The sequence below is a fragment of the Amphiura filiformis genome, chromosome 5, assembly GCF_039555335.1.
Source record: "Amphiura filiformis chromosome 5, Afil_fr2py, whole genome shotgun sequence".
NCBI classification, from domain to species: domain Eukaryota; kingdom Metazoa; phylum Echinodermata; class Ophiuroidea; order Amphilepidida; family Amphiuridae; genus Amphiura; species Amphiura filiformis.
In genome coordinates, this window is record NC_092632.1 from 18,549,934 (window position 1) to 18,563,663 (window position 13,730).

Here is a 13,730-nt window from a genome sequence, read left to right on the forward strand (position 1 = left end):
TATTACAGATTACCGTGCAATTACATTAGTTCCGTCTATAATTGTATTACTCACGATTCCGGAATATTTTCCCCAAAAGATGAAGGTTGATTTACAATACCACTATTTAAATATTTTTCTATATTTATATAGGTTTTGTATTCAAAATCCGTAGAAATTTGTGAATTTGTTAAAAGTAGAAAGGAACCGTTTCTTAATATTTTTAATATTTGACTGAGTCAATGAGAAAATATACTCTATCCGCCCATCTCAAATACTTCATTATTTTGATGGAACGACGTGGATTCTTGAGGGTATTGTTCGGACCCCCTTATTCAATTGTATCACAGTTGCCTGCTATTGCGACGAGGGCATTTTTGGTACACATTTGGCACAATTATCAGCTATTATTGTACCTCGATTGCATTATTCCAACCAGGTGTGGAAAGGCATGGATGGTATTTGTAACTAACATTGATTGCACGAACGTCTTTCCTAGGTGTTTTGTAAAATACTAAATATCTTATTACAACTACGTGAGAAGCAATGCTAATTTTTACTTTGCCTTACAGGGACTGTCACACCCATTTCAATGAGTATGTTTGAGGTTATTTTGATAACAGCTAATTCAAATCCAATTCATTATGTTTAAGCTAAATACAAATTGCAATTTTGTGGTAAGATACCACCACTTGTTATAAATGCTATTATATCCATTGTTTTATGCATGTATGATGCAATAATATCACTGATAGCCTGTAGACAACAGCTGCAAAGCTTTAACAATGATATGGTCTTAAAAATGGAAAGCGTCCTGTATCGTAAAAATCGTATAATTTCCATTATAACGTACCATGGGGTAGTTAATTAATTGATATCATTTTATTCACTACTCCTTAAACGGTTAATATATACTATAAATTGAAGACCTGAGCGCAAGAAGACCGTAAGTCCACTTGGCCCCTGAACATGTATACAATAAATTTGCGTATAGTTTCGTATAGTTTGGTAATGTTTTATACATGTTCAGGGGCCAAAACAAATCTTTCACAACCTTTCATGATGTTTTCACCCTGGAACATGTATTAAACATGGAAAAAAAACAGGAAACTATACGGAACTTTAGTGTATATATGTTGAGGGGCCAAGTGGACTTACGGTCTTCTTGCGCTCAGGTCTTCAATTTGTAACGAGCGCGTTGCATCGCAAGTGCGTGACCAAGTTGTTACCACGACTCGCATTTACATGTTGAAAGGAGATGCAGAATGACAGTGCTGATGCAAGAACTTTTGGGTGACCAATTTCGCAAACACACGGGGATCGAGTCATTTCTGTTTATTTTACACATTTTTTATACCCTCAGACTGCAAAGTGTAAGTGTAGAACTGCAAGCAATATCAATGTATGTTTGGCTTGTAATAAGTTTCGTGTTGCGAGAATGTGTAACATTTCTCACGTGGACCAGGTGTGTCTCAATTGTACTCATCCTACTTCTCGCTTCTTGAGACAAAACATTCTAGTGTGATTTTGGTCGCCCTACTTCTCTTACACTCTTATTTTCCCGTATACGGAATCTTTAAACAACTTTATGCAATCGTAAGCAACGGGTTCACTACATGGCGCGGTAACCCGTTTATTGATTAATAGTTGTAACTCTCTTCACGGTATAAGAAACCTAATCAATGGTTGGTTATATTTGTAACTTTTGACATATTAAACAGCAAAATTCGGCGTTAATCATTCCGAATTAAACATTTAAACAACTTAGAAAAATTACAAAGATTAAGCACATTGTTGCTTACATAATTATATTTATTTTTATTCAGCTATTATAATTATATAATGGATTATACTGGGACCATGAAATTGAGTATTCATTTCGTTCTTTCTTTTTTCATTTAAAAAAATCCATTTGTGTTGACATCACAGTAGCTGCTAGGTAATGATCATAATTTGCTTGGATATCAACGGGCATGAACACAACGAGGTCCATACATATGATGATAAACATGATAAAGCAGGACACTCATTATTTTAGGAAAAATCAGACCAAAACAAACAAACAAACAAACAAAAAACAGGCAGATACCGTCTCGAATATCCATGTGTATCCATGCCTAGAATTGTTTCTGTATTCGTTGCACATAGGCTATGCCTTCACAACACTACGTATGCATGCAAGCATTCAATATTAATACACGGTGCATCGATCGCGTATCGAATGCCGTGTCGTGTATAAATTTACACCCCACTGAGCTGACAGATTCGAATAAAGTTCGATCTGTAAAACATCCAAAACCTCTCTGTAATAGCCTGTCATGGTGATTCAGTATTATCCTGGGCTTCCTGGCTACATATCTGAATAATGTAGATGAAAGTTGAATTAGATATTCCGGCAAATTTTTATGATCATTGCTCAACAGCCACCACGCAATGCCTTGTCGATGTCGCGACGTCCACCATTTTATTGTACTCTATCAATTTTCCATTATAATAAGGTTGCGCGAACTGTATTGCCGAAATAATACAGATATTGATTAAACGCATGTTATTTCTTTAATCAAACATGCTGATTAAACCATTTACTTCGTTAATGTTTAAACAATATCAATAGCCCCTGATTAGGCCTAAGAAAATATGAGTAATATAAGCAAAAAGCAAAAAATCGTAATCAGGGCAAAAATCCAGTTTTCTCCTCAACATAATAATCTTAATATCGGCGATAAGAGTGTAGGGAAAAGTTGTATGGGTGTTAGGGGATTATCTAGTACCTCACTACGGTATGGCGGTCTTATCTATTGGTAGCAAAAATAATAAATAGGTTTAATATAGAATATAAAATAGGTGTACCCCTCATAAATCATTAAATCTAAAAATACCATGGTAAGACATGGTTTATGCATTAAAATTCTCATGAAGTTGAGCAAAAGAAAAATATCACCTTCATAATGAAGGCATTCGGGTTTTATTTATCCCATGACGCTACTTCAGCATGTCTTCAGTATTAAATTTCATAAATACATTTATTGAATGTCTATGAAGTTCAAAAACATTTCTATCAACTGCATTAGTAGAGTGGTATTCAATAATTAAGTACCAATCCTATGTACGAGTAGTATGTTATTAATGGTATAGGTAGTGTGATGCATAGCATATGATGGTTTCACATGCTAATGCTAATCGGCGCCCTATAAATTGGTTCAAGCTTTTATTTCCTACATGTTAAGCATGGATTTAATACAGCGATAGGGAACCCTTTTTTGATCTTTGGGCCGTATGCCGAATGTCAAATGCATCGGTGGGAAGCTCCGGGTGGGTAGTATGGTTACACTGGCTCAAAAGATCAGTGGCGTAGAATTCTTTTTAACATGGGGGATGGGGTTGGAGGACATGTCTTGAGGTATAGTAAATCTAGCACCTTTTGGTAGGTATAAATGCGCGGGTACTGGTGAAATAAGGTCCAAAAGTTGAATAAACTCGCGAGAAGCGAGGACGCCAGCCCTGTGACCTGCTTAGTGCCATGTAATTTGAGATCTTCTAATGCGGCCCATATACGATCAACTTGATTGATTAATTTCAAAGACCCTATATACAAGTGTGGATACAAAATCTACCATTGTGCACTGTACACACGAACATAATAGTGATTTTATTGTCCAACCGTCAATAATATCAAACTAGATTAGATCTCTTCAATAATATTGAAGAGAAGTATATTTACATCCAGTCCTGCATCTAGGGTCCCCAGTATTGATCAATGCAATTGATAAAAATTATTATTATTTATATCAGGCTTTTGAGCGATACAATAAAACTGTATATTGTACAATATTTTCAAAATACCCGGATGCAATACAATATTTCTTGAATATTGTACGAGTATCGCGTACGCGTCGCGCGTTACCATGGTGACGGCACCAACACGCGTCATGATACAACAGCACAACAATGCACTACAGACATCGTAACGCATCACACGAGATTTCGTACTGTATAAACAAGTAAAATCACAAACTTAATTCGCGGCAATTCTGGATGATGATAACCTTTTTTAGGAAATATAATCCACATCTACAAATAAACCTATATATAATTATTCCGAAATTGTCTTTGGAGAGTAAAGAGCAGAAAACAAGAAGGTCAAAAGGTAAGCTTACATTACAATACACAGTGGTTAAACCCGGTGGCTAGGTAAGCTTAAATTTTCATTTTACCGTATAGAAAAAGCCTGATATAAATAATAATAATAATATTGAATGGTTTATTTCGACTCGTGCAATATTTTTCTATCGAGTGCAATATATTCTTGTATCACACTCAAAGCCATTCAATATTATATAAGTATTCGTTTGTACATAATGGACTGCGCATTCAAGATGCAAAATATTAGTCATTATAATTACAAATATTGTTATTATGTCTTCTTCTCCAACAGATTACATCGTATAGTCATTTATGAACATTGACCTTGGCCAGAGCCCGGACCTGTAGAGTGTATACAGGTTTGGGGTTAAAGATCATTAAGGGTGTAATTCCGGTACATAAGCAAATACCTTTTAAGGGCTTCTTTTTCTACAGATTACACGATATAGGTATGCTACTGACACATACATTGACAAAAGCTGGTGGCTATGGGGTATGCACATGAAATCACGTTAAAATTCATTATTTGCTGCATATTAAGTGCTGTGATCATCAGAATAATGCCAAAAAGGCTCTAGCATTAGGTGCATATAGGGTTATAATCAGATTTGACTAAAACAAGGGGAGAGGTCTCTTTGGGGGTCAATTCTGAAGTTTGAATTTAAATGAAAATTATATATGTGACCCTGATATAACTCAAAATGGAGGTCATTTCAATGTCACCAGAGGTCAACTAAAGGTCAAACGGGGTCCAATTTCAAGGTTGATATGATTCAAAATATGATGGAGCTTAGAGCGGAAAGACAATTTTGTCCAAAGTCATGACAAGGTCATCAGAAGTAATTTCAAGGTCACGTCTGGACTTCGTAGTCTTAAAAGACTGCAGCATATCTAGTTTCATTCTCATTTCTTTTTATGCAACAAATTCGGGGTTTTTTTTTCATTGCGCGGGGCCGCCAGGCAATACAAATTCAATCATAACATTGAATGAATGCGAAATTAAGAATACACGTTTCTTGTAAAGACAAAGGTACATCATAGAGAAGTGCCTTGAAAATAATCTAACTGATTACTGCTACTGACAAACCCTTGTGTTTTATTTTGAGTTGACAATTACTATATATTCTACTAGTACAAACGATGACGGTAATGATAGTGAAAACAAGTTAACTAACATTAGGTCATTGCCTTGTCGACACATTTCATATTAGCATCCCTCCTTTACAGGTGAATTGTGTGGTTTGCCAAAGGAAATCGCTACTTGTGATGCTTGGTTAAGACAACAAGTAGGAAACAATGTGGGCCCGGAGTAGAAGTCTCATACCCCAATAGCGACTAATGATTATTGATCATTTTATTGGTTGATGGAGATTTGGGTTTTGTTGCTGGCATTTGTTTAATGTTAATATCTAGCGCCAGATATAATATGTGATGCGATCAAGCAAAATCAGTCGGAACTCGGAAATATTACATTTTCAATTTCTTACAGGATAGTAAAAGCATATTCAAAGCTGCATTGGGCAGAAAACACCATTGAAATTGAACAACCAGTTCCAAAGATATGAGCAACTAAAGAGTTTCCAAAACATGAGAAAACAAAAGGAAAGACTTCCTTTGTTTGGCTATATCTCAAAATCAAAATTTCCGAGTTCCGACTGATTTTGCTTTATCGCATCACATAATGAGCATTATATATTACCCAAAATCTGTGCTTAATTTGAACTATGAATACTTCACGATTGTTACTAATTTCCAACCGCTGAGCCGACTTAGGGTTAGGGTTTATTTCAGGGTTATCTTTAGAGTTATGGTTATGTTTATTGTTATTGTTAAAGTTAGGGTTAGGGGTTAGGGTTAGGATTAGGGTATATGGTTAGGGTTACGTAGGTCGGCTGAGCGGTTGGAAAATAGCCAGTACCATAATTAATACTAAGCCAGTTATGTTACAGTTGGGTATTATTACTCATTGATGTTGCTGAGGAGGACGCCCTCACTGATTTTTTAAAATTATATTTTTTACACGATTATATTGTACTTTATTAAACCAATATACCCTGAAAAAATCAAGACTCTAGGTGCTGAATCAGCCTTTTATTATTACGATGGAATTATAAGTCGAACGCATACACGATGTTCATAACACACAGTACGTACACGGCGTGCGCGACGGTGATCTACACAACAAAGGGCCGTACCATAACATGACCGAAGGAGTGGTATACGTATTGGCGACATAATATGCGCTGGTAGTAAATTCCGATTTTCTTTGCTCTGCCGTAGTTGTTCGGCTCAAAAATAAAAGGGGATATATCTGACAGTAAAAACTAACATTTTATTTCTATTTTGTATGAAAATTTTATAATATGGCTTTAAGCGGATTAATTTATACCTGCCATATTTGTCCTAAGAAGCGTCAGGCACTTCTGAACCTCCAAACTTGTCCAAACTCCTAGAAGTGCCTCAACTGTAAGCTTCTTCTTTGATTGGTGATTTTTGGCAGGCAAATCCATTAAAATTTTACTCACTTACCGGTCATCGAAAACTGTAACATAACCAATCGTATGAAACAATTACACATTCTCGTAAGCATCTACAGGGTGTCCCAGAATGATTTGTACCGTGTTTGCAAAAATAACTAAAAATAGAAGACGGGCAGTGTATCTATTTTTGATACCAGCATTATAATGATGGACATGTCTACTACTTATTCTGTTAATTTCAGCCCGCTACCTTTATTTGTTTTGGCGTGGCATGCAATAATGTAAAATCGATGAAAATACCTTTGAAAAATGGCACGATATGATTAAATGAAGAACGTGGGATGTTTGGCACAGCATTTCGACGACAACTACTGTTGGGGTTGCGCCTTAAAGCTTGCCGGACAGCTGCAATGTTCGCTCTAGTTCTTACAGTTTTACGAGCACCAGAAGCTTCACTCTGCCGATTCCTGACAGTTCCGTGCTCGTCAAACTTCTTTACGTTATACACTATCGTCTAATAAATCTTCTTTGCGTCTCAACATAGCTGCCGGTTTGCCAGTAAGATTTTGAAAGAAATCCACGCTGCTGTACAGTAAATTGAGGAGCCGTCTTTTCTGTATCACAACCAGTTCGATCTCTGCAAGCATTTCAAATGACATGGACCTCACACCACAATAACTATACTTAAAACTACCGCCAAAGAGAGAATGGGATTAGGCCACAAATCCTTAATTCCATATAATGATTGCTTCGTAACGTCATAAATAATAGATAGATATCGGCTATTTAGTGGAAATATGAACAGGGAACAACTAAAATACCTGCATAACTTTTTCCAAATAACTTTGTGCTGAACGGTTAGTAATGTTACAGATTTTCAAAATAGGTTGCGTTGTCAAAACTTAGAATTCACCATTTTTACGCAATCTTCTATAACTTCTACTAGAAATGTCCAATTTTTAAAATCTAAAAAATCTGAGAAAGCTAAATATTATGTAGAACTTAAAATGCAAAACAATAAGACCATTCAACGTGCCCTTCATACCTAAAAAAATCTATCTTTCCCGGTATAGATCATTCTGGGACACCCTGTATATGACATTTTGTCAAACTAAACAAACCCTGATAGAGTATACTTCACAGTCAGTTACGAAAAAGTTCACCCTCTAACGATGTATTATAATCGAAATAAAGACAACAAACAACTTGAACGTAGTCCGTAAAATCATGTAAAGGAAATATATTATCATGGTTATAATGTTTTGGTATATTTAGAGCGCTTAGAACTTAATTACCATATACGTCTAGAAACCTTAAATCAAACATTATCATAAGCACAAGCTAACGCTCCGATTCAGCGTGTTTATAGTAGAAGCAGATGTACGGTACATTGGCGTATAATTTCTATCCGGTCAGAAATTATCCGGAAACTAGCTATACATTAGTGTGTCTTTACATTATAAACACTAGCCGTATTTATATTATATTGTAGTACATAACAACTTGGTCTTACACTTCTGATGTCATGCCTTCTTACAATCGAAAAGAAATGTTTGCACAGTATTTTTGTGGGATCTGGGAGCACATCAGACATCATATTGAATTGCATTCTGAATACTAGGAATGTCCTTCTCATATCAAATAATTTTAATTTTTGAAATTCGCGATATAATACAAATTTTATGGCAAATTATTAAAAATTTATATTTTTGATATTTAACAGTCTTCGAATTAAACTTTATTAATCTAATGTTATGTACTTAAAGTGTATGTAGCTGGAATGAAAAGCCGACCATCAATTGAATAATTTGACCTCATATTGAAGATATACATTTTTTCCCAAAAGACCTATTTTTGGTATTTTTGGAAAAAATATCTATATCTTCAATACGAAATGTTACAGTTTGTATATGATGGGTGGCTTTTTCTCCCAGCTACATACACTCTAAGTACATAATCATTAGCTTTATACAATTTACTTCGAGGACTGTTAAATTTCAAAAATATCAGTTTTCAACCATTTTTATTGATCAGAAGGACATTCTTCGTTTTCAGAATGCAGGCTAATTTTAATCAATATCTCTACGGATACGTAGTTATGTTTGTTACTTCTTTTTTTTATATTATAAACTATTATTTAAGATGTGTTATTTAATGCAACATTTTCCATAATGAAGCGGTTATAAATTAGACGTTGTCATAACACAAAGAGATACGTATTGCAATGGGTGTGACTGTCTCTTAAAATTGGCATTGTTTCTGGCCTTGTTGGTTATGAGATATTCAGTCGCTTCTTTCAAAGCATGTATATAGGTGAGACCTTATTGCATTCCAATGCTTCAAGCTACCGTCCACCATACGCCGGTTCCCCGTACTTTTTGGATCGTGGTAAAATAATGATCTAAGTGCGTAAACTGATTCCCGCTTCGCCAGAACATGCAACTGAGCGAATTATAAATCAACCTTCAATTTTTTGTGGTAAAATGAAACAGAAATGCTTCGTCAATATTCCGAAACACTTTTAAGTGGTTTTAAACCGATTTCAAGGGCGAATTTTTGCGCATTAAAAAATGTATGCATGTAATAAGATTAATTCATGCTTACTTTACCAGTGTTGCTAATGTAAATGTTTGAACAAACCTAAATTTCATGCTGCTTCAAAACTGAGAATAGTTTCTAAAACGGCAAGGATGTAGAGTAAAATGGAACAGTGTACAAAACAATAGATAAGTAGGAATATTTTGAATATTTTTTTAATGATAAGATACTAATAATATCAACTAGTGTGCAAATAGTCACAAGTATTTGTTATCATTAAGGGGGTACTACACCCATTGCATTTTTTTTTTTCATTTTTTTGCATTTTGTGAAGAAATGAGAAAAGAAATTGGACAAAGTGGTATGCAAAATGAAGGGGCACATCTTCGCGTTCAATTGGTGGCATCAGTATCAATAACGCGTACATGCTTCTAGTGGTATAAGCCAAAAAGTGGTACATCACTGATGTTTTAAATTCACTTCATTTTGGAAAGCTTACTATCAACGGATTTCGTTAAAATTTTGGATATGTGTTGCTAACACATTGGGGAAATAATGTTGATATGTAAAATGGGAATAATTGGTCCCTGATTTCTTTTATGACTTCATGAACTTGGTGCTCCACAACTATCAAAAACGAACCGGTTAAAATGCTTCTATTTTCAATGTTGAGCTATATTTTGTATTTTGAACTTGCGACACTATGTCACTGAAACTTAATTAAGCCATAGGTAACAGGTTACCACAACCACACTACAGCAATGTTGAAAAATATTGTATTTTTTGTCACCTATACCACCATATTAGGTTGTTTTCCGTAAGCTTCATTTTTGTGATTTTGGTAACTATTTTATATTTATTTGCCCAATCCATCTGAACTAGGCAATCTAAATTGTACTCACCATTTACATCCCAAGGTATTTTAGTATATCCACCTCACACATTTCCATTATATATCCAGTAACAGACAAAATATCAAAATTGATGCCTCATTATGACATGTATGATATCACAGACTATCACATGTATTCAAAATTGATGCCTGAATTTGACCTGAACCAATTGACCTATAACCTGTTCTTTGATGACCTTATAGCCTTTTTTAATCTCTTTTCCTAACAACACATTATAGAAGATACATACATGGTGTAGTATTAAATTGTCTATGTGGAAGAGATTAGGCCTATTTAATTTATTCAGTGTTATAATCAGTGAGTAGGTTTCTATAGATAATATAACAAAGGATTTAATGTATTCTATTCATGAACTGGTATTTTTGTTAGCCAAATCCAAATAGAAATTACTCACGAATCTGAGCTTTCGCCATCTTGGCTGATGGCTTGATCACAGATGAACTGGTCCACTGCTTTTCCCGCGAGACTTGGTTGCTAAGGACGCATCCTCGTTACCCGGAAGTGATGTTGATTTTAGCAGTGGGTCATATACATGATCTAGAAAGTGTGCACCTTCGTCACGATTGAGTGAGTTTTGCCCCTCCTTCTGATTTGGATGGCCTCCTGACTCTCCTCGTGAACGCATTAGAGTCTCTGTCGAGTAATTTGGCCCCTCCCAGTCGATGACATGGTTATCTTGCGCTATGTGGTCGGTTATTGCTGATTTGTGCTGCTCTGTGGTGGATAGCTTTCTGTTGGCTCTTGTAAAGTTCTTAGTCGCAATCTTGTCGGCGTCTTTCTGGTGTTCTTTCTTTCTTACCCCAAACGGCCTTCCAGTCTCTCCTATATAGGATTTGTTGCAACCTTTGCATGGAATGTCATACACGACTTCGCTGGTTTGGTCACTGTCCTTTTGTCCTTGGGGTGGACAAGAATACTTTTGAGCGTGTTGGTTGGTTTCATGGCCGTTGTAAACCCATGTTTACGAAAGACTCTTTGGAGTTTCTCAGATGTACCCTCCACATAGGGTATTACAACCATGCCTTTAATTGGGTTCTCGTTTGTCTTTTTCTGTGGTTTTGATGCTGTTGCTTTGTCCTTCATCTGTTGTTTCACCCTGTCCACTGCCCATCGGGGGTATTCACAGACCGCCAGCGCCTTAATAATTCTTTTGCTCCTCCTCTTTTTGTCTTCTTCCTCCGTCACAATCTTGTCTTTTCTATCCATCAATGTCCTGATTACACCCAGTTTCTGGTGAAGTGGGTGCTGAGATTTGAAACTTAAATATTGGTCGGTGTGGGTTTTTTGCGATACACCAGCAGTTTGACCGTACCATCTTGTTTACGAATGAGCAAAGTGTCCAGGAATGGTATTTGGCCCTCTTTCTCCTCTTCGTAGGTAAACTTTATGTTTCCTGATTGATCGGTAGTGTTGAGGTGGTCAGTGAGCTTTTGTGTAGAGTCTTTATTGATAATTTCCAATATGTCATCGACATATCTTCTCCATAGCTTAGGCTTGCAGTCTAGGGGCGCTGTTGTTATAGCCTCCTGCTCCAACCATTCCATGAAGAGGTTTGCTACAATTGGACTGACGGACTGCCCATCGCTGCCCCGAAAACCTGGCGATATATAGATCCACGGAAGCTGAAGTATGTCGTAGTTAAAACAAATTGGAGAAGCTGTAAGATGTCGTCGGGGGTGAGATTTGTTCTTGAATTGAGCTGAGTGTCTTTTTCTAGCCTGTCTTTGATCACATTGAGCGACTTTTCAATGGGCGTGTTCGTAAATAATGACACCACGTCATGGGAATTGAAGATGTCATTATCTTCAATCAGTACACCTGTCATCTCTTCAGCCAGCTGCTTAGAATTAACAACATGATGCTCTGTGTTACCAACTAAGGGGCCCAGAATTTCAGCGAGAGCTTTAGATGTTTGGTAGCCCAACGACCCCGTATAATCCACAATGGGCCTGATGGGATTTCCTTCCTTGTGGATTTTAGTAGTACAATATAATCTCGGAACACTTTCTGCAGTAGGATACAACAATCTATATTGACCCTCATCTATCTTTTTCTTCTTTCAACCTCTTTAAAATCTCAAGCAATTTCCGTTTGTACACTTGGGTCGGGTCTTTCTTAAGCTTTTCATATGTGTGCTCATCACTTAACATAGCATGCACTTTATTTTCATACTCGGTTGTTGTTTGAACTACAGTGCAACGACCTTTATCTGCTCCCATGATGAGCAAATCTTTGGACTTTTTCAATTCTTTCAATGCCGATCTCTCTTCCTTAGTGATATTTGATTTGGGAACTTTAGCGGATTTTAGCATACCTGTCACTTCTGCACGTAGACTTTGGGCCTCTTGCCATGGAAGCTTGGCGCACGCTGTTTCACATGCCACAATATACTCCGTGTGGGGGATCTTATCCACAGACACCGCGAAATTCAACCCGCGAGCGAGAAGCTTCTGCTGAGGATCTGACAATTCCTTGTCCGTGATGTTTTTCACCCATTTCTCTCTCCATTTCTTGAGTTGAGTGCCGCTGAGGTCCAATTCGGTGTTTTCTTTACTACGTGTTTTGGTTTCTTTCTTTAGAACAAGGCATTCTAGCTTCTGTTTCTGTCTTTCTTTGGTCTTGACTTCCTCTTGTTTACGTTTTCTTTCGAGGAACAAATCAACATGGCGGCGCGACTCATCGTCGATTTTCAGTGTTTCTAGATTTTGAACTTTAATTTCCTGATTTTGTTTTAGCGATTTGATTTTGTTATTGACCACACGAATTCTCTCACCGATCAATTCTTTTTCCGCTTTCCGGATGATGTTTCTCGCCTTTTCCGTATTTATCGGGCAGCGTATTTTTAGACTGGAAGGTGTAACTCCATTATCCTTGCAACGGTGGGTAAACGTGAGGTGTTGACGGTGGCGAACAAGTTTCCTTTCTGTACTTTCTAGATCACGTATAGACTTTACTGCGTGTTGACCGTAACGATTTCTAACTTCAGTAAAGAGATTCATTTGGTAGGATTGTTGAAATCATAAACTGGTATTTTGTTAGCCAAATCAAATAGAAATTACTCACGAATCTGAGCTTTCGCCATCTTGGCTGATGGCTTGATCACAGATGAACTGGTCCACTGCTAAAATCAACATCACTTCCGGGTAACGAGGATGCGTCCTTAGCAACCAAGTCTCGCGGGAAAAGCAGTGGACCAGTTCATCTGTGATCAAGCCATCAGCCAAGATGGCGAAAGCTCAGATTCGTGAGTAATTTCTATTTGGATTTGGCTAACAAAAATACCAGTTTATGATTTCAACAATCCTACCAAATGAATCTCTTTACTATTCTATTCATGTATTCTACTTGGACATGTTCAATAGAATAAATTATGGTTTGTTATGAAACACACATCTCAGTTACCAGGATACAGTAAACAAAAAAATATATAGGGCTAAAATGATTTTCTAAAATGGTTTAAAACCACTTTGTATGTAGAGATATTTTATAAGTTCAGGACATGAGATGATGAACATATTTATATACTTCATAAATTTGCAACAAAAAAAAGAAGATGGGTACTGATGAAAATCAGGGTATTATATCGCCTTAACACTGTAAATTAACGCTAACGTTAAATATTGTAGAACTAACTGGCATAAAGAAAAACACCATTCGCTTTTTAAGAATAATATCG

At 36.5% G+C, this 13,730-nt stretch overlaps 1 protein-coding gene across 1 annotated transcript; it reads right to left on the minus strand.

Moving 5' to 3' along the window:
• Positions 1-12,093: 12,093 nt before the first annotated feature.
• Positions 12,094-13,053, minus strand: LOC140152038 (uncharacterized). The gene has a single exon (XM_072174339.1). It carries the CDS (start codon positions 13,051-13,053, stop codon positions 12,094-12,096), a length of 960 nt encoding a protein of 319 aa, XP_072030440.1.
• Between the last annotated feature and the right edge of the window lie 677 nt (positions 13,054-13,730).

Coding starts and splice junctions, on each gene's coding strand:
- LOC140152038 (XM_072174339.1), bottom strand. CDS start 13,053: ATGAATCTCTTTACTGAAGTTAGAAATCGTTACGGTCAACACGCAGTA.